The 22,727-nt window shown below is 41.1% G+C and overlaps 1 protein-coding gene across 1 annotated transcript; it reads right to left on the reverse strand.

Annotated features, from left to right (window-relative positions):
• Positions 1 to 79: 79 nt before the first annotated feature.
• ogfr (opioid growth factor receptor) lies at positions 80 to 20,822 on the reverse strand. The gene is made up of 8 exons (XM_056732702.1): positions 20,570 to 20,822; positions 18,959 to 19,027; positions 18,773 to 18,854; positions 18,600 to 18,678; positions 18,409 to 18,475; positions 12,413 to 12,561; positions 6,120 to 8,056; positions 80 to 729 (listed from the first exon to the last, which is right to left on the reverse strand). Exons 1-7 carry the CDS (start codon positions 20,672 to 20,674, stop codon positions 7,027 to 7,029), a joined length of 1,581 nt encoding a protein of 526 aa, XP_056588680.1. The 5' UTR covers positions 20,675 to 20,822; the 3' UTR covers positions 80 to 729; positions 6,120 to 7,026.
• Positions 20,823 to 22,727: the final 1,905 nt, after the last annotated feature.

The raw sequence follows: 22,727 nt of genomic DNA on the forward strand, positions 1-22,727 counted from the left end.
TCATCCAATTCACACAAACCTGGACTGCATCATCCCCAGACAAGGATTTTTGCAAAAACAAAACACCCTTTATCACTGCTGGAACCCAGGATTATTTAATATTTATAAAAACATATATGCGGGAACTACAATATGCAAGTTTGATGTGATGCAAAAACTGAAATCAAACCTTTTTATAACATTTTATCTATAGTGTAGTCACCCTTTACCTAGAATTTGCAATATGTTGTCTTGGCATATGCACTATCAGCGTCTTAAACAATATTGAAAGACTTCACATCTAGCTGGCCTCTTATTGGTTTCACTACCTATCACACAAAATTTCTTTGTCATTATTTAACCCAAGTCATCCCTTTCAAAAACATTTTGGTTAGGTAAAATATACTTTTTATAATGACAGAAACAACAAATTTTGCATAATTATAATTTGTCTACAAAACCAAGCAGTGTATGCTTAAGCATACAAATTCAGATCAAGCTTTTAAATGTCAAATGAAAAGCTTTACTCAAGTTTAAATGGTGCTGCATACAGTATAGACAATATGCATTTAAGGAGTCTGAAAGATATTCTATCCAAGTTATTGAAATTTTTACTGACCAATTTAATTTGCAAAAGTAGTAGTGGGATCATAAAGTGATCCAAGATTCAGCTAAAGAGGTATTGGCTGTATAGGTCTACTAACATGCAAAGCTAACATCTCATGAAAACGTCTTGGTAACGTATGTAACCTCAGTTCCCTGATGGAGGGAACGAGACGTTGTGTCGAGAACGACAGATGGGGGTTCGCCCTTGAGAACCAATCAACTCTGACTACTATAGAAAAGGCCAATGAAATTTGGCGAATGAAATTTGCATGCCGGGCTCCGCCCCCGGATATCCGGTATAAAAGGAAGCCGGCGTGCAGCATTCACTTACCTTTTGTTCTGAAGAGCCTGAGAGCCTCTCACGGCTGCAGCAGAATACGATACGTGTTTGTGGCATAAGGGACATCATTCCCTCCATCAGGGAACTGAGGTTACATACGTAACCAAGACGTTCCCTTTCTGTCGGTCTCTCGACATTGTGTCGAGAACGACAGATGGGGTTGCCTATGGAAAACGCCACAACGCTGTATCGCGTCACAATCTCTAGCGAAGCGACGGTAACAAGCCTGGCAGTGTCAGCTTGATGCTTTCGCGAAACTGTAACCTTGCAGTGTGGTGGTCGGGGGGTTCCAGAGCTTTCTTGGAGAAAGATGGGTGCAGCCCTGACCGGTAACCTTTCACGGACAAGGCCTTAGCTCTCTCAACTCAACTCAACTCAACTTTATTTATATAGCGCTTTTTACAATTTTCATTGTTACAAAGCAGCTGTACATGAGACACATTTAATACAAGTATGAATTCTAAAGCAGCCCCCCCGGCCAGGCAGATGCAAAACAATATGAAAACGGTGGTGAGGAACCCAAAACTCCCATCGAGAAAAAAAACCTCAGGGGAACCCAGGCCCAACCAGGGGATTCCAGTTCCCCTCTGGCAAAAGCTGCTGCCTCTGCACAAGCTCAACAGTGCTTGCACAACAAGGCTTAATAAAAATATAAAAATTAAGGATTAAAGTAGTTAAAACAGTAGTCTACTGGCGAGAGGCCGTCCGGCTCGGGTTTACACCGGGTGAGCGCAACTCTTAATCAGAGAAGCGCTGCAGAGGCCACCTCCTACCCGTGGGGAGGAATATGGTGGATATAGGAATGGTCTCTTCCTTGGAGGAGAACACATGGAATGTGCGGACTGTGTAGTTAACCGCGAGGTGGAGGTCCACCTGGGGAAGCTCATGGGTTACCAGGAGTGGGAACCATTCTCATGAGGGTATAGCAGACGGAACAGCCCATAAAGGGGGTGTTACAGACGTCCGGTAGCACTAGGTCCGGTTAGAGCTATCTGTGATAGCTCACATGGTATCCCGGCCTAAGGGGGAAGGCTGCTCTGCCCAGCCAGCCCCCCGGGGGTGCTTGCTTAGTGATGGATGGAATGCCTATTCTTAACCAGTGTCTGGGTAAGAAGGGAGGTTGGTGAGGTACCAGTTTCTTAGCCATGTGTTTGGGTAAGAAGAAAAGGTAGATAGCACACTGACCCAACCTGTTAGAGGGTGGAAAGGTGCTTTCGCAGGTATACGCCTCCCCGGATGCCAGTCCTACATGTCGCCACGTAGGACGTGGGCTGACACCGGGTTTACGCGAAGGTTTTTAACCCATGCGAAGGTGTTTGGGCGTAGCCCAACCCGCAGCTCTACAGATGTCTGCTAGAGAGGCGCTTCTGCCAGTGCCCAGGAGGTGGCTAAACTCCGTGTGGAGTGAGCCCTCACAGCCAATGGGCATGGGAGATTCTGAGATCTGAATGCCGTCGTAACGGCGTCCACAACCCAGTGCGCCAGCCTCTGTTTGGAGACAGCCTTCCCCTTCTGCTGTCCTCCAACAGACACGGAGCTGGTCAGAGCTTCAGAGCTCTGCGTGCGGTCCAGCACGTACTGGACACAACATTGATCGGGTTAGGTCTTCCTCCCGTATGGGGAGCGCCTGTAAGTCCACCACTTGGCCCTGCAGGGACCTGGTGACCAGGTCGTGTTGCCCTAGAAACTTTCCACCGACTGAGTCGTGATGAGTAGCAATAGCGACTACATACACATTCAGTGTGGAGGGGAGATGTTAGTCTCCAGTCTCGTAAGAAGGAAAACACAATCCTGATCGAGCACCTCAGTAAGTCTTTCTCATTGAGAGAGCCACCAGGACGAGAAGAGGCGCCGTCTAGAGGCGTGTAACCGCCTAGTAGATGGGGCCCTAGCCTGGGTGATGGTCTCTGCCATAGAGGGGGAGTAGCCATCTCAGGATCTTCTCGTCCCGTCTAGAGACCAGACATGGGTGTTCCAAAGGACTGATCTTGGATGCCAGAACGTGTCCTTCCCCTGAGAGAGCAGGTCCTCTGTCAGGGGAATGGTTCAGGGGGAGTCGCTGTCCAGAGCATCGGCTCTGAGGCCAAGTGCGGTTAGACCGGTGTGGTGTAACCAATAACACTTGGTGCTCCTGCTCCCTGACCTTGCACAGCATCTGTGGAGGCTCCTGGGGGGGGGAAGGTGTGCTTCCGCCCATCCCGCGGTCAGCTGTGCGCCAGGATATCCGTGCCGAGAGCATGGAATACCAAGCGGGCATATGGTGGTGTTAAGGGAGGCGAACAGGTTTACCTGGGCCTACCCGAACAGCTTCCAAATGAGCTGGACTGCGCGGGGTTGGAGTCGCCACTTTCCACGAGGCATAAACTTGCGTGAAAGCACGTCGGCTGTCTAGTTCAGTTTTGCCCGGGGTGTGTGTGGCCCGCAGGGAACGGGTCACCTGTTGACTCCATCGGAGGAGGCGTCGAGCAAGTTGTGTTAGCTGCCAGAGGGACCGGAGTCCGTCGAAAAAGTCATTAAAGACTAGGGGTTATGGTGCGTCGGAAGCAAAGTCATCACCATGCGCCTGCTGCCGGTGTGCCACGCTCTCCTCGGAACTCGACTCTGAAACCAGTGTTGGAGCGGTCTCATGTGCATCAACCCGAGGGGTATTAACCCGCGAGGACGCCATGTGTCCCAGGAGCCTCTGAATTATTTGAGGGGGACCGCTGTCTGCCTTAAATGTTCATTTCAGACAGTTCAACACTGGTTGGGCTCATACTGCGGACAGGTGCGCCGACATGGTGACAGAGTTCAGTTCCATACCAAGAAAGAGGATGCTCTGCACTGGGGAGAGCTTGCCCCTCTCTTGGTTGACCTGGAGTCCCAATCGATCTTGGTGCCGGGGCATCAGGTCCCTTTGTGTACATAACAGATCTCACGAGTGTGCCAAGATAGGCCAGATAGGCTGAGATAGTTTAGTACCCGCTCGCCTTCCTCCCCTCCGGGATAAAAGGCCGGTTTCCACGATCTTCGTGGAGACAGGGACAGACCGAAAGGGAGGATTCTGTACTAATATGCCCGCCTCTCGCACGCGAACCGTGGGAACGGCCGTTGTCGAGGAGGATCGAGACATGAAAGTAAGCGTCCTTCCGGTTGATTGCCACGAACAAATCCTGTTGCTCTGTTCAGGGTACGCAGACCTTTGGGGGCAACCCGCCGTCTTTCTTGGGAATGGTTGTGACCCACTGAACATCTTGGTTTTGAGGGACGACCTCGATGCCTGTTTTGCCAGAAGGGTGGTGACCTCCACCCGAAGTACAGAGGCGTCCCTGCCTCTGACAGAGGGAGAGATGATGCCCCAAAACTTGGGAGAGTCTCCGGTCAACTGGATCGAGTAACCAAGACGGACCGCCCTCATTAGCCAGCGAGACAGTGTGGGCAGCTCTCGAGCTCCCAGGGACTGTGACAGGGTGACCAAGGGGACGGTCTGCTTCATCATTCCAACGGGGGGTTCGTCGGCTGGCGGAGCTAACCATGTTGCGGGTCTCCCCGGAGGGAAGGTTGGCTCCGTCTTTTTACCTGCCTGGCGGGACGATGGCACGCACTGTAGGTTTGAGAGTGGTGACAGCCGTCGTATGTGTATGACCTCACGCCTCGCCAGGGTGTGAGGTCGGTTCGCCGTGCACAGTCCAGTGGAGTCCGACTGATCAGAGCCGTGGCTGTGAAGGTTAGGGCCCGATGTTTATCTCCCTTGGGTCATCGCGTCAGTGCCCCTTCTCGGAAGAAGGTTGTTGACGGGGTGGAGGTTTCCCACTCCACCTCTGCTTCCGGGGTGCCGCCTGTGGGTGCAAAGGAACCGGAGCCGATGTCGAAGGGGTCCTGGGTTGCAGGGAAGCAGATGTCACGTGAGATCTCGGAGGCCTGTAGGCGGCCGAGTCGCGGCGTGAAAAAATTTGGCTAATTGCCACGGTCTGCTTCACCGTCAAAAACTGCTGAGCGCAGTCCTCGACGGTGTTATCAACAACCCACCCTGCGAGATGAGTGCATCAAGAAAGCGGACTTCCTTGGTGTCACTCTTCTGCACAAGGTATAGCCGGGGGTGTCTCTCCTGGACCACTACCGTGCACCGCAGGCGCCCGTTCCACCCGGGGGATCTCGACGTAGCCTTTGGCTGACCAACCAACGAGGGAAGTAAGGGAGCCGGAGCTGGTTTCACTGGAACGGTCCGTGAGTGGAGCGCTCCAAGTTTTACACAGCTCCTCATGCACCTCCGGGAAAAACATGGCACCGCGCTCTGACCTCAGGAACCACGCATCCCCGGGTTAGCATGGATGACATCACTTCTGCTTCCTCCTGAGCTCGACCGCTGGGGGTGGAGCTTGGATTCGTCAGAGTCGGATGCCAGTCTCCCTCCGATGCTGCGAGCGACATCTCATCTACGTCACACATCGTTTCCGAGTGTGTGCGTGAGGATCCGGACGGTATGCCACCGCCGGTTGGGGAACGTTTAGAAGAGCGAATCAGGGTGCGATCTGCCCGTGAGCACTTGGCTGGCGGGTTTACGTTCGCAGAGTTCCCTATATCACTAACGCTGCTACGTGGGTGGTCATCAGGGCCGTAGCCACAGATGTCACAGCCCAGGTAGCAGACGAAATGTTGGCTGTTTCCCGTAGGAAGACAGTGCGGGCAGATGTGTCAACGAACGCTGCATCAGCGTACTGGACGCCCAGACGCCTAACGCAGCGATCGTGTCCATCCCCCTCCTCGATGAGGGTGCCGGACCCAAGAGAACAGCGGGACATGCCGCGCTGGAGATTGCTCAGTCAGTCCTGAAAAGGACTTTTTTAGAAAAAATCTCTAACACCTCCGGAATCGCAGAGACGGCAAGGGGAAGGTCGCTGCAGGTAAGGACGATCCGCTGCAACACGTCGTAGATCCGGCAATGTAGAAGAAGAGGAATTCATTGAATTCGTTCTGTTCGTAGTCATGAGCGAAGGCTCTGAAGAACATAAGGTAAGTGAATGCTGCACGCCGGCTTCCTTTTATAACGGATATCCGGGGGGCGGAGCCCGGCATGCAAATTTCATTCGCCAAATTTCATTGGCCTTTTCTATAGTAGTCAGAGTTGATTGGTTCTCAAGGGCGAATCCCCATCTGTCGTTCTCGACACAACGTCGAGAGACCGACAGAAAGGGAAATTGTGTTCACATGTAACTATATCTGCATCACAGGATCTTTTTCTATTATCCAGTAAAAACCCTGTTCCCCATTTTGTGCAGAAATGCCTGGACCCTGACAATTGCCATTTGCCAATATTTATTGTTTTCAGATGCTATTGCATTTTCTGACTGTTTAAATTTGAAGTTTCTGACTTATTTTGATATCAGATTCTGCCTGACTTAGCTTTTAGATATGGTATTTCGTTTTCTTTAAAATCAACTGGTTCATTATATTTTTGCTCGCTTGTAGTCTTTGTTTTTATGCCATACATGACCTTCATCATCCCTGACTTTGACTTTTTAGTTGTTAAATTTGTCTTCTTTTTTCAAACTGTACAAGGTATGAAAATATTATTAATAATTCAGAAAACAATTTGGACAAATAAACCCTCAGACTAGAATAAACGTGTTACAAAAGAAAAAAAGAGGTGTATATTTGGCCCTGCCAATGCAAGTGACAATAGCATTTCCATTAAACAGATACATACAGAAAACCATACAGTATTTTAAAGGTGAAGCATGGAAGATTTTCCATAAAATGTATATTTTTTAAGAGTACATTAAAATGCAGGGTCCAAAACTGTTTAAAGTCTTAATTCAGTTCACTATGATTCACCTTAAGCCTACAATAAATTAATTATTGTAAGGTTTGTATAAAGCTAAATCCTGAAAGGCGCTATACCTACAGATAAATGTGAATTGATAATATTTCGTATTTTGTTTGGACTCGGCAAGTAACTAGCAATTTTATGTTTAAACCATAGATGCCAATAAAAAGGCCAAGATTCCACAATGCACCTTAAATTAATGGTGAAAAAACTATACAAGAGTGAATTCATATCTGATTAGAGATCTTTTTAGTGCTGAGAGATTCAGAGTTCTTGGTTTCGTCACATTCTGGAATCATTCACTGTGAGGTCTGAATTCCAACATGTCCATTGGTTCGTCCTTGTCTGGTACATGTGATTGGTTGCAGTTAATGTTATTGTACTCGCAGCTCTTGCCTGATCTCACGTTCATAATTTCAGCAGAGGTCTCTTTCTGGGCAGGACCTCCAGATCTGTTCTTCAAATCTGGCCTTGGGATGTTCTCAGGGCTGTCAGTCACTGTACTCTCTTTATTTGTGCCTGAGGCTACTTCATGAAGTTCCTTTTGGTCTAACTGGCATGGGGTTGGACAGATCCAACTGCCCATCTCATCCTGAGACTCGATGCATTCTACCGAACCTGTGCTAGAACCTGCTACACACTCCCACTTTGTCTTGGAGGCCTCCTGATCAGATTCAAGCCTGAGTATTTGTTTAGGTGCTTCAGTGACTTCAGTCAGCTCGATTTTAGAATCTGCACAACACTGGTCTTCAATGCTACTTGGTTTAGAATGGTCTATCTCACCATTGTCCATGTTGGTTTCATTATTTAGAGGTAAATCTACAGAGGAACCATCTAGGTCTGTCTTCTCGAGATCTTCAAAGGTGTATTCAGACTGTTTTTCTGAGTCAACATTCATCCCAGAGTCATCTTCAACATGCTTCATAGTTTCTATAACATCAGCTGGGATACATTTTTGCTCAACCGTGGTTTTATGCTGTACATGAGCTTCATCATTTGTCAGACTCTCTCCGTTGGGGACTATTGAGTTTTGCCGCTTCTCTGACTTTTTCTTGAAGCGTTTCTGAATTTTCCTGGGGCACCAAACAAATTTGTCTTTGGGCTCAAAGTGCTGAAATGCGAAGCGGACCAGCTTCCTGCGCTCACGTTTGTCACGCACGGCAAACAGGAAGTAGTCAAGCACACTGCGTTTAACACTGCTAAGGGTCTTTTTAACAAGTGTCTCCTCAAGGAAAAAGCGAACGAGAGGTGCCTGGAAATGCTCAAATCCCAGTTCTCCCAGGCTCTTAAGTATCCTGGTAATCCGGAGGTTATTGTGCATGTTCCTTAAACCAGAAGAGAAGTCAAAAATCATGTTATTTCTGAACCATGAAAAAAAACAGTTAAGAACAAAATTTAAACTTTTTTTTCAAGTTGAGGCAAAAAAGAAAAATTTCTATGCTACATTTCTCTTTTGTAGACCAAGACCTTTGTTTTTATCAAAGAAAAGATTACACTCTTTAAAATAAAGGTGCTTCACGATTCCATAGAATAACCTTTTTTTGTCTAAATGGTTCCACAAGGAACCTTTAACATCCTAAGAACCTTTCTGTTTGTAAAGCATTAATGTTAAGTGTTACATCATTTAAAACAATTTTCCAAGAATAAGCATTTTTCACTAAGCAACACTAAAACAACCACTACCCAATTCTGACCAATTCTGACAATTCTGGAAATTTTGATGTTATCAATTTAAAAGTTTAGCAGTTTAGTCACCTAAACAATGTTTATTCCAATAGGTTGATGCTTTGTGCAAATATCTTATGCCAATATCAAATAAGCTGGCATTACAAATGGCAACCCTTGAGAAGTTTTCATTACTTTTAATTGTATTGTCATCAACAATAATTCATTAAACAATAATTGAAAACAAAAATGGAAAAATACGTTAATTCATAGGTAATTCAAAACGCAGTATGTTGCAGTTTTGGTTCATTTAAATGTATGTATTTAGTACAGCTTTTACCCCATAGACAAGGACTAGATGAACCATTTGTATTGTTCAAGTCATTAGATCTTGGATTTTAGACTCTGCATATAGATAATGTGGCTTAAAGGGATACATATAGACGACTCAGAATTTTCTGTAAACATTATAAGACCCAGTTTAAATCCTCACATGATTAAAAATGACCGGTAATAAAAATTACACCATTTGAGTATGCTAACCCAGACCTGTCTGAAAAGCCTCGTGTAACCACACCCCCACGAATCTACATCATTTTATGGTATGATTTGACTAAGAATGCCCATATCTATACACTAGTAAAGTTTGCATACTTGTAAATTGTATTGGATCATCTCCGCCCTCCCGAAAGATGAGACAGCTAAAAACTAATTTTTACATTTTATTGACAATACTGTTCCAGAACAGTACAATCTGAATATTCAAGTGTGTGCAGCGCATTTCATAGATGATTGCTTCATGAACCTGGGAGAGATCGAGGCCGGCTGTGCATGAAAGCTTTTGTTAAAAAGTGAGGCAATTCCAACCATTATAACTTCGCAAGGACAGTCTGGCGTTTTAGATTGTAAAAAGACTTTGTTAGGGACTAAAGAGAGTTTGTACGCATTTTGTTTCTTAGTGTGATCTGCAAAAGCAGACACGTGATAAAAAACAACATAAGTTCAAATAATTATGTTCCAACTTGAGGCAACAAATGTGTTTATATTGGGGTTTATTGTCTTTGTTGGGTCGCCACGCTACATTACGTAACACTGGGCTCGAATTGAAAAGGAAAGAACAGATGACATTTTATCACCTGTCAGAACAATTCCTTGGGAACATGATGTTCCGAATATGGAAAGAGGCATTCAATTTCTGTCACAGCTTGCAGTATTCGACCAATCACTACGCACTGGTTAACTGGCCAATCATAGCACACCTCGGTTTTCAGAACGATGAGCTTTGTTAAAAATCCACGCATTTCAGGGAGGCGGGGCAAAGAGGAGATACAAACATACGCAGTATGTGAAAAATACAGTGTTTTTTAACCTTAAATCACGTATAAACCTTGCATTAGATCTAAAACAAACTATAATTTTAGTTTTAGCCGTGTCATTTGACCCCTTTAAAGATATCTTGCAGAATTGTTCTGAACTTCTGAATAAAGCGGTCACTCTGCGCATTAAGCATGCGCATGTGGAGAGCAGAGTAAGGATCTAGTTGGCCACCTGGAAAATGATGCGCAAATCCCCATACCCCAACACCCAACATCCTCAAGGTTGTAAAACCTCTGCTTTAACTTCAGCAGAAGCTGATTTTCAAAATTGTTAAGAGTCAAGATCAGAGAGGCAGATATTTCCTTGGTGAGAGGGAGACAAAGAACACACTTCATCTTATACGAATCCTTATTCATTCCATTACAAGAATGCCACGGTGTTCTTGATCCTGTGGCAGATTTTGAGCTGTATTAGCAGCTAAATCGTATTTCTCCATTTTCTTCCAACGATTATTTCTCTCAGGTCCAGGTCAAGCAAGGTGCTGTGCATTGTGGTAATTGATGTGATATAATGTCACTTTAGAAGGACCAATGACATGTCTGTCATTGAATGTTAAAACGAATTTCAATGGCTTAATAAATAGCATTTAAATTAAACTGGTTATCAGCTCAATTCAGTTGATTCACTAGTAGTAAGGGAAGATAGAGGAAAGTGAGACTACAAAAACTAGTACTTTTTTAGTATAAATAAATTGTAAGGTGTAAAAAGTACTTTTTTTCCCTTAAAGGTTGTAATTAAGTAAAAGTACAAGTATTCATTTTTAATTGTACTCAAGTAAAGTACAAATCCCTCAAAATAATACTTGAGTAGAGTAATCAAGTAAAATTACTCGAGTAATTTACACCTCTGCTGGGAACTGTATCTCATAACATAGCAGTTTCGAACACAAGGGCAAAATGAATTATAAATATCAACGCCATTCTCTCTTTATCAGAGACTACACGTTGCGTTGATGTTTAGAACGCGTGATTCTGGTTGGCCCAAGGACCAAAAGAAAGGATGTGGTTATCTAGATTCTGGTTGGCCCAAGGACAAAAAAAGATGATTCTTTTATTTTCATTCTGGTTGGCCCAAGGACCAAAAAGGAGACACTTTTAGCTGTTGTCTTGATTCTGGTTGGCCAAACGAATCCAGGTGCTGGACCAAAAACGTTTCAGACGCTCAAGAGTAGATGCCTAAACCCCCCCACGATAAAAACTCTTTGGATTAACACAATTCACAATTATTATTATGCTTAAATTGTAAAAAAAAAAACTGTCAATGATTTGCTGCATGGGGTTAACGTGTGTTATTAGTTTTATGAGGTTGTTATCTGGGAATAACAAACCTGCAAACGTCGCAACTGGCCAATTAGAATCAAGCATGCCATGGAGCCTTGTAATAAAATAACATTATATATATATATATATATAAATGTTTTCATCATTTATGGTTTTGTTTCTCCAAAAAAAACAATGACAAAAATCTGTGCGTTTTGCAAGGGACCTCTGGCCAAGTTGTCACGGACTGACCAAATTGATGTGCAAGCAAAAGGGACTTACAGAATCCAACCCACCCACTCTGTTCAAACTGCAAAGTGGGAAAACTACCCATACATAAGAGGCTAAAACTTAGATGTCCAATAGGGCCATTTAATTTCTGTGTTAAAAGCCAAAAGGCTGAGAATAGGTAACAATCCAAAGATGATGCAAAAAGACTGGAGACACCAATCAAAATAAAACGGTGACGTAAAAGAGCAGTACAAAAATAAATATATATTGTAACTGGGGTTTGCTTCACTGTTATTGGCTGACTGTTCATCACTAACCTGAAAACCATTTTGTTGAATTTCACAGTTCCTGAATGTTACCTGAACCAAGACATGTATTATTATAAGACAACATTATTTCAATATTGATTAGTGTAGTAGAGTAGGCGGGTCGAGACCGTGGTTCGAGTCCGGTGAGTAATTGTGAATTAGCGCCAGCTGTGCGCACACCGGGCTCGAATCACGTAGGAGATTGGGAGCATATAAAAGGAACGAGCGACCGGACCGTCGAAGAGGAATGTAATACATCTCCATAAAATGGAAGGAAGGAGGCGGGAACCGGCAAACATTTAAACATTTAAATCAAGTAATATAACAGCCGGCGGCCCCTCACGGACGACCGCCGGCGAACAAAACATAAATACAAATACAAACTTAACATATGTTTGGGCCCGGTCCTCTCTCTTCGACGGTCCGGTCGCTCGTTCCTTTTATATGCTCCCAATCTCCTACGTGATTCGAGCCCGGTGTGCGCACAGCTGGCGCTAATTCACAATTACTCACCGGACTCGAACCACGGTCTCGCCCCGCCTACTCTACTACAATTAGTAAATATGATCCATTATGTTATTGTTATAAGCCACATTTAGGCTCATATAAAAGCCAGGTTGCCTGCAGTAATTTTCGTTTTGTGGGTTGGGCATAGGCATTACTGCTCTGTGTGAATGAATCTAAAGGTTTAAGGTATCAGAGTACTTATTTTTATGTTACTTTACACAGGTTTGCTTTTTGTGTAGAGATAACTGAACGAAAATCTACAGTGAATTAATATTTTTTCATATTATGTTTCATATGACTTACATCTTCAGTCGAATGAACTTTTGTGACTCACCTCTCTAGATTGGCGAATCTCTCTCTCCAGTTCTCAGCTCGCTTCACCTCCCCAGTTTCTCTGTTTAGCAGGTGGATTCCATAGAAACCAAGCATGAGCTCGTAAGAATCGACAAGACGACTCTTCGCCTCTTCATTTTCTCTAAATGCCTGCAGAAAACAGCACAACTCATGGAAAATTGGATCTCTTTAATATGCCAATTATATCTTAAACCAATCGTGTAGCTTTAAAAGTACAGTTAAAGGGATCCTTGTTCTGTCATAAATTACTCAGAAATGATACGATAATCCTATGAGGTTCATCATTCGGAACACAAATTAAGATTAAGCTTTCGGACTCCCCCATAGACAGCAACGTAACCATTGCGTGGTCTTCCTGATGCGGGTTGGAGACAGATGCGGAAGTCATGAAATTGTTAAATAAAAATATTATATATTTGTTTGCACACAAAAAGTTTCCTTATCGCTTTTATAGTTGTTTTATTTTCCCTATTGTGACGTATTTTCGAGTGAAACAGCTTCTGAAAAGTAAAAAAAACTTAGGGCAGGACTTCATATCGTCCTCCTCTACTTGATTGAATCATTGTTAGTTGGCCTGAAACACCCCCCGGTACCCATTGGACAGTCAGTATAGTCAAACCCTTTTTACGAATAACGTCATGAAGAGATGCTGAGATGCTCGTACGACTTCGGGGTGCATAATTCATGACAGAATATAAATTTTGTGGTGGAGTATGCTTTTAACTGCCTTAATATTTAATTGAACCTTTAACTCTTTCACCGCCATTGACAAGTTCTCGTCATTTAAAAAAACGGTTCCACACCAAAGACGAGTTATTACAGCAATCAGTGTTTGTACTGTTGTACAGCAGGTGGCGCTGTTACACACCTTTGGGAAAAAGTACAGTGTAATCTGGCCTGAATCTTTGACAAAAAACGTTAATTATCTCTGTTTAATAATCAAAGTGATGCATTTTTGAAGAAGCCTACCCACATCTAAGGAGTGATAAAAAAAAAAAAAATGAAGAATACGGTTTTTTTTGTTTAAAACCAGAGACTCTGTTCTTTCATTGGACATATTGTTTGTCCATATATTCTTTACGAAAATTTGGTGAAAATGTTAAATAACGCTGGCGTAGGCTGGCAACGTTTTTAAAAAAAGGCTGGCGGCGAAAGAGTTAGAGGTACACAAGAGGTCTTTGGGTTAAAAGTAAATACCCTGTAGGGGTATTTCAGTGTTTCCCCAAACACATTCGCTGTTAAGTTGATAAAATATATGGTAAGTTGATGCAATTAGATGTTGAGTATAATGCTGACAAATGGAACCGAAAACTAGCAGCTTTATCGTATGCCCATTAATACCAAAGTGATAATGTCCGAATTTGGAAAATAAAGAATTAAATTGAGTATTTAATCTGTTTTACACTTCATACGAAAGCAACATGTTCGCAATGCTCACCCAGCACATGCAGGGAGAGCGTCTAAAACCCCATACCCATTCAGAACCGAAACGAACCAAAACCAGTGGGTAAAAACCAAGGTACATATTGAACCGTGGGTTAACTGTATTGTTTGTATTGTATTGTTGCATTCCTATAACACATTCTTCCTAGTCAAATTAAACACACAAAAATGATTAATGCTGTCTCTCTTACACGTGCATATGTGTTATGTGGTATTTTGCTGCAAACACAGCTGCTTTCACTTTCTCTCACGCTAAAACCCATTCAAACAGACTGACAGTTTGGAACTATTGAGAGCGCCATGAACCACATGACCACGCGGCAAGGAGATCAAATTGTGTCACAACTGTGTTTTTCAATGGCTGTGTGTTGAGTCACACTTTCAAATATTTAAAAACTTTTTTGTTAAAGTTCGTTTAATACTGCTGGTCCAAGCTAAAGACAATGTTTTTGCATTGCACAAAATAAAAAGTGTTAAAGGAGTGATGAATTAAAATCACAATGTTAACCCGAGCTTTTGATATATAAGAGGGAATCGTATTCACGCAAACATCTTGTAAGTGTTATAACTGAAAACCCCCTTGTTACTGAGATTACATCTGTTATTGACACTATGGATGGACCGATAGTACTTTTTCCTTGCCGATCCGATTCAGATACACAAATTCTGTGCATCGGTCGATACCAATCCTGATCCGATCTGATCTGATACTAGCACTGTTTTTCTTGATCAAAGTACTGTTGCATATTTTAACTTTTATTGCCAGAGGTGGATAGTTCTTAAGCATGTTTACTTTCAATTACATTTTAAAATATCTGTACTTTATCAGAGTACTTTGGACAAAAAAATACTTCCCTACTTATGAAGCACATCATAATTACTCCACTACAGTCCATACATAAATGTTGTTTTTAAACTTTTAATCCATGAGTACATTAAAATCTACCTCTTTCCTTTACTTAAGTATTTTTACTTTTAAAATAATGATTTTTTAAATGTAATTAAGTGCTGTTTTAAACTTAAAAAAACATACAAAACAAAAATGTGGTCTCATAAAGCACAGTTACTTACAAAATGTTTAACAAATAAATCTCTGTTTAGATTTGGACGCACAATGAGTTATTGTGTATGAATGACGCATAACATAGACCGCTTCCAGGGCTTGAATCTAATAACGTTACACTCATCGAGTACCGTCTCCGGCAAAATAAATTTTAAACAAAACCACAGTCTATAATCTAATGATTATGAAGAATATTGAAAACTTTTGAACGTGTAACATCCTGACTGATCCCGGACACACGCATGCTGGATTGAGATTGACAGATGACCGCACCAGCGGAGGTCAGAGTTTTTTAATTATGCTATATTGGTTTATTCTATGCATAAAGCTATCAAAATACATGACATCGAATACAGTGCATGACAGCTTTTATGGTAATTTCCTGATAGTTAGTCCTTTTTGAAGCTTTAGAGTAACATCCACGGGTATGGCAACAGATTGGATTGAAGGGAACCCATCAGTCCGATACCTGATCCAGCAAAAAAGACCCGTATCGGCCCCAATTCCGATCCAGAGTATCGGATTGGTGCATCCCTAATTGACACCAGGCCCAGCGAACGGCAGGTTCTGCAATGCCCCTAACTATGACAGGTTCAACACCGCCTCCACAAAAAAATTATAAACGACTACTTCTCTAGCCCCGCCAACTGGTTCGAGCATGACAATTCTGAAGTGGTGCGGAATAGGGCTGCAACAAACGATTATTTTCATAGTCAATTAATCTAACGATTATTAGACAGATTAATAGACTAATCGTCTATTATTTCAATGAATTATCAGTACGTTTTTAATGATTATTCATCTTTTGCAACTAGTTAAAACATCGAGTTATACATAATTAACGTAATGAATTAAATCAATTCAGCTTTTGAAATTTGTTTTAATGAACTTGAACCAACTGGTTACTCTCTTTAATTTTGCTGATTTAGTCCAACTCGAATCACACAAATACTCTCTACAAACTTTTAAATACAAATAAATAAATCGGGTACATTACAGACCAAATTTGTTTACATTTTTAAATGTAAACAAATTTCTTGACAGAAGCATTAAGCAGCATTTCTATGACAACAGTTCAGATTAACTCTTTCCCCGCCAGCCTTTTTTTAAAAAAGTTGCCAGCCTACGCCAGCGTTTTTTTAACATTTTCACCAAACTTAAATGGCTCACAGTACATTTTCTGTAAAGAATATATGGACAAACAATATGTCCAATGAAAGAACAGTCTTTGCTTTTAAACAAAGGAAGCCGTATTCTTATATCTTCATTAGTTATTTTTTATCACTCCTTAGATGTGGATACGTTTCTTCAAAAATGCATCACTTTGATTAAACAGCTGAGATAATTCACTTTTTTTGTCAAAGATTCCGGCCAGATTACACTCAGAACAATCATTAAAAACCAATAAGAAATATACGTTCTAGGTTCTGGGATTCTGTACTATTTCCCAAAGGTGTGTAACAGTGCCACCTGCTGTATAACAATACAAGCACTGATTGCCGTAATAACTCGGCTTTAATGACGAGATAACTTGTCAATGGTGGTGAAAGAATTCATGAAAAAGAGAAAGTTACAGAAGAAAATATTTCAAAGATAAAGGCAAGATATAAAACTCGCTTAACCTCCCTCTCTTAACGTCTATCATTTTCCTCTCATGTAATACCTAATAGTGTTATAATAATCAAAACAGGCTTGACTCCTAAGCTTGATCAAAGCTTTATACTTTGCATAACAAATAATAACATTACTGTCATTATATGATTATAGTTGTTATTATCATTACTATTATTATTGCATTCTCTCATAAAAAGATTTACCGCTAAGTTAGTTAGCTCTAGATGGAGTACAGTCACCTCTCTCCTGCTCCTGCTCCGGGGTGTTTCCTTTTTAAATGCTCCAGCATGCAGGTTGTGCTGCCGTGAAAGGCAAGTTCCGCCTTGCATGCATTGCACACAACCGCATTTTTTGTTTTCAATTTGGTAAAGCTTTCCCACACTTTACTTGTTCGCATTCATTTGTACTCCGCCATAATTCTCGTGGTGTGTCCTTCTACATTTACATTTATGCATTTGGTAGACGCTTTTATCCAAAGTGACTTACATTTATCCTGTACATTTTACATAGGCATTTGCAATCCCCTGGGTTCGAACCCACAACCAATGCTCTTACCACTGAGCTACAGGAAAGCTACTGCGACAGCATTCGGGAAGACTGCATTACAGTCTAGCGCTACAGTGCCGTAGCGGTCAAATTGTGAGATTGGAGGCCCTTAAATTAAGTCACGTAATCAAACGACCACTCGACAACAAGAATATTTGTAGACATTTTTTATTGCCGACATTGTCGACTAATCGTTTCAGCCCTAGTGTAGAACTTGATAGAGCGAGCAAGCCATTAACAAAAAATTTTTTTAAAACAGTGCTATGTTGTGAATATTGGATCCGATAGGAATGGAGCAGCAATCTTATGCAAGTAAAACATTTTTGTACTATGCATCACTTTTGCTTTGTTAGAGATCGCTTGATGTGCCCTGAGCACTATCGCACGAGATTAGCATTACCTGGGGACCTCTAGTGAATTGTAATACTTGCAGAGGTTGTCTGTGACCTTAAGCCTGTGCGAATCGCCATCTCTGTGATTTGGTGTGCTCATATATAATTTTTCAAGGTTTTATCCACCGTTTGCGAATAATGGAGGCTGTTTTGAAGTGTTTTGTTATTATTTTGGGTGCTGGGTGATATCTATAAGTTACAGGGAGTCTCCCATTTGTTTATTTATCATGGAAACTCTCGTAACATTTGAGACCCGTGACGCGGTTATCTTTTTTTCCGGTAAGCAACTACAAGCAAAGCCTTGCCATCACATTCGTGAAAAAAATCTGTCATTTTGAGTAAAATAATGCCGTGCGATTGCGTCACATGAAATACTGATGTAGGGAGGTAATTTATGAATCACAGAAGGTCTCCAGATAATACTGACGCCATGCGAATACTGCGAATGGTCCTAATGTGTAACCTAACATTACGTCTCTAATCATATTCCCAAAGGCTAAAACTAGGCAAACTGCCAATCAAAGCAGTAGTATTGTGGTCCAATAAAACAGAGCATTTTCAGTCCTGGCCTCAAAACCAGTTTGGAAAATAGCCTATTACTTATTGATTTTGATATTTTTTAATGTGAAAACCATGCAAACGTCATAATTAGACCTCATATAACAGTATAAAACAATAAACAAGCACACTTCATGAGACCTTTAATTTTATTCTTAATTTCTGTACTTTTATAAAAAAAATATTAAAGAACAGTTAAGAAAACTGTTAAAGTACTGGACCGATAAGCAGTATCTGGAAGAGTAGTTGTACCGTTAAATCTTAACGATACCCGCACCCGATTCCCTATCTGAGAGTGTATAGTAGAAGTCTGTGCCTCATGACTTCAAGGTCATTTCACCAATTTTATCACAGACTCACCTGGATTTCCTTCTTTGTGAGCTCTGCAGCCATGTAGTTTACCCCGGGCTCCCGCAAAGGAAACAACCTACAGTAGGAGCAGCAGAACTCTTTAAGGGTTTCAAAAGTAATGTATTCATTCGTATATAAAATCCAACTAAAGATTAATCATTACTAAAGACAAAAATATGTAACATGTACATAATTCTTACCACTGAATATAAGAATGAACTCTCTCCAGCCTTTTATAATCAGTTTTCCACTCTGTGTGAAATGTCTCAATAGACACATCTAAAGAATACAGTGCGTAACAAAATATGAGCTCAGAGTCTGATAAAGTTCAAATTCAGGATTATTAAGCAACAAGAGAATTTTAGGACCGTACCGTCAGGTGAAGACTTAATTTCATTGAGATAGAACTTTAAATTAATCATTCTTTCTTCTGGGCATTCTTCTTCATTGATATTCTGGGAGATAATCAGACCAACATGGCCTAATAATTAGGAAACAGGTGGTCTTCAACATGCTTTTTTAGTTCATATTACTGAAAGTGAAAAATCTAAACTCTTACCGGATATCCGTGTCTGTAGTTTTGCATGTCCTTGGCTGCTCTGAGGTTTCTGGAAGAAGAGTTGGACCACTGGGAAAAATAAAGGCACAACCTTAAATTCCAGCTTCTTGCACGGTTCTTAAACGACAGCAATGTATAAACAAACATTTGTACCAAATGCAGAAGGTCTTTTGAATAAGGCTTAGTAGGTTAACGTTTTACATTTTAATTTAATTTATTATGTTGAGGTGGATGCTGTGTATTGTTTTGTTATGTATTGTGATGCTGTGTTGTTAATTGTATCGTTGATTGTATAGCAAGACCAAAGACCAATTTTCAGCCAAGGCTGGATCATAAAGTACAAACTAACGAACTAACTAAACCAAAATATGCTGATTGTCCGGTAGACAGGGGATGTCTAGGAATAAAATGTAGGCCTGTACACAGATAAATTTTTACAACAAACTGTGTCATGATTATGAATATATATTGCAACTCAAAAACAGACATGTTAAGATTGTATGAAAAAGGATTTTACTCAATTTACTGAATAAATCACCTTAAAGTAATATGCTTTGCCTTTAATGTACATGAAATGTGATTTTTTTCACTGTGACCATTGGCAATTCGGTTTTTGCTTGTTTTCCAATTATGAAATGCTTTTTGACTGAGAGGTACAAAAAAGTTTGTCCTAGTTCCTTTATTATTTCTTTACTTCTAGCTGCAGAGCCTCTTATTGATTCATATTTTGCGAAAAAAATATATAATTTATCAAATGTTAAATAAATCAATATTATAATATAAAAGTGGTGGGCCGTTAACGGCGTAGACTCTTATCGCGCGATAAAAAAAATCCTTTATAATCGTCTATTTTTCTCATATTTTAAAATATTTTAATCTTTCATATTAATAGAATAAATGTTACTATTATTAATTCTTCTACTTTTTGTTTTCTTGCAGCAACAGCATGTTTGGGAATGAAAAAGGGATAGGACGCTCATCGCCTCCGCCACTAGTAGGCAGTCGTGCAAAGTCCGTGACACAGAAAGAAGATATTAAGCAATAAAACGCAACCAATATTCACAACAAAACAGATAACCCGACAGGTAAACTACAATATCTATCCGAACATTTATATCACTAAGGTTAAATCCTGATAAATTGTTGCATGTAATGCAAATTTAAGATTTTTCACGCAATTTACACATCATCCACGGCCCCGCGGCAGGCAGGAGATGATGTGAAGATCATACGGAAATGATCCACTTCCGGTCAGCTAGTCTGTTAAATAACGGGCTAACGTGCTAAAACGCGAAAACGCACTAAAATGATACAATGTAAAAATGAAATAAAACCACCACGTTATAGTGAGATAGCCCCTGAAATGTATTTAGTCGCCAATAGTCTGGTGAAGCTCAAGTGAGGTAACGTTATCTGAGAAGACGCATGCGGAGTTGGCTAAGTGCCAATCTATCCGTTTATTAACTAACTTAGAGTCACGCAAACATTAAATGCAACGCTAAGAAAAATATTTGGCCGGAAGGAAAATTAAAGATTCATGTCTTAATATTTGTTTAAAATAAAAACAACATCCTGCGCCAGTTTGGTAATCAATGAGAGGAAACAACATACAAATGCGGGCCGTGTTTTCTTGTTGCGACCGGTGTTCTCCAGTTCGTCTCCGTCGCTCTCCGTATCCCAGGTGGAGTCGTATTCACACACCAGGTCGTCGTCCATCCCGAAAGCTCAAATAGGTGTTAATAAATGTAATCGATAAAATGGATTTTGAAAAGCATCCGCACAGCTCCATTAGGTGTGCAGATGTCCGCGCGCCCGCAGCACCTCACTGACTGCACCCAGCATCATCACTCATCAATGAATGAATGGACTCCCGTCATCACTGCTGCCTTATATAATATCTATGTATACGCTACTAATTTGCTATTTTACAGACGCTATAGACATTATAAAAAAAACACTGCGAAAGTAGGACTGGTATTGCCTTTTTCACTAATATTTCTATGGTTCCTTTTTATCATAACCAGGCTTTGATGTGATTATTCTAGACCAGTTGATATGGCTTAACAAATAAATAGATGTGCTATATATTTTTTTTAAATATTCAATATAAGGCAGCTTACAGTGCATGTGAGTCAGGGGTCTGAAAGTTTTTTGACCAAAGAGGAATATTTTCAGTTTTGGTTTATTAATTCTGCAAATGAGCCAAAACTACTGTTTCACGATTATAAAAACATGACATTTCAGTAAACTAGAATTTTTATGTGCAACATGAAACCACTTTAGTGTTCTGTTTGTTGATGTGTGTGTGTGTGTGAGAGAGAGAGAGAGAGAGAGAGAGAGAGAGAGAGAGAGAGAGAGAGAGAGAGAGAGAGAGAGAGAGAACAAATGACAGTAGATACATTTTTATTAAAATAACTTCCAGTACCGGTACTTATAAAAAATGAACAGGTTTATATCAGGCCTCCAAGAAATTAAACGTTAATACATAGGCCCTACATCAATGAAAAAGTACACAAACTACACAAAGTAATGTGTCTGCTGGCTGGACATTAGGTGTGTGTTAGGTCGAATATTGTATGATGTGAATCGAAGCACGGAGATTGGCTCTCGTGGTACTTTGATGTCAAACATTCATCGGTCTGCGTGCCATGACATGAAGTCAAATTTATAGCATCTTGCTAATAGCTTTTAGTCTGGTTGTCTATATTAACAAGGTTGATTAAAGAAAGATTGCACATGGTTCTGTCAGACTCAGAAGAGTATAGTGAACTATTACAACCAGAGCGATGAGGATGACTACAGGCACCACACACACCAATCATGCACCACAGACACCTTTCCGGATAACAGGCTTATTTTGTAATTACAGGTGCATCTCAATTAATTAGAATGTCGTGGAAAAGTTCATTTATTTAAGTAACTCAACTCAAATTGTAAGACTTGTGTATTAAAGAGTAGGTAACATATGTTTTTTTAGGCCCTACTTTGGGTAATGGAGTGTCCAACAACAAGTTTATCTACATACAATGTGTAAAAACACTTTAATCTCGTAATTATATGCAGTTATTCGTACCTTACTTCTTGACTGATTCTCAAATGATTCGTTACGCGATTCACCCGTCTAGGCCCCTCCTACCCGGTAACCTCGTGTCATGTGATTGGTCAGATGGTGTAGTCTGTTGTGATTGGTCAAACGCGTTCATCATTTGTCGCAAAGTGAACGCCTACCATCATTACAGGATTACGGTTTACATGTGGTTGGATGTCATGTATATTATATGTGTAGATAGGGCCGTTGCTCTTTTCTGTATACATGACATCCCTTGGCTCTGTCATTTGGAAACATGGCTTTTCCTACCAGTGCTATGTGAATGATACACAACTCCTTTGATTTGTTTTAGTGTTATTTTTTTCAGGTCTGGTCTACATATATACATTTCAGTTTAATATGAGAATATAGTTAGCTTTTCTAAACACTTCAAGTGTTCTCTGCTGACATATAGGATATCTAACACATCTCTGCATATTAGCATTCCTCTCACCATAGTGGCTATAAATGGCATCATCTACAGTACCATCCAGAGACCGTACAGACTATAGCCCCAGCATTGGACTGCTATTGAGGAAAAAGGTAACCATGGCAACAGCTGAAATGAAGAGAAGATGATAGTCAGATAATGTTCATTTAACAAGTGCAATACTGCAGTCAGCCATCTTTAATGACATCCTTTCAAGATGAAAATACATTTAGGATCTAGTATTTTATTTT

Source organism: Triplophysa dalaica, chromosome 20, assembly GCF_015846415.1.
Source record: "Triplophysa dalaica isolate WHDGS20190420 chromosome 20, ASM1584641v1, whole genome shotgun sequence".
Classification (NCBI taxonomy): domain Eukaryota; kingdom Metazoa; phylum Chordata; class Actinopteri; order Cypriniformes; family Nemacheilidae; genus Triplophysa; species Triplophysa dalaica.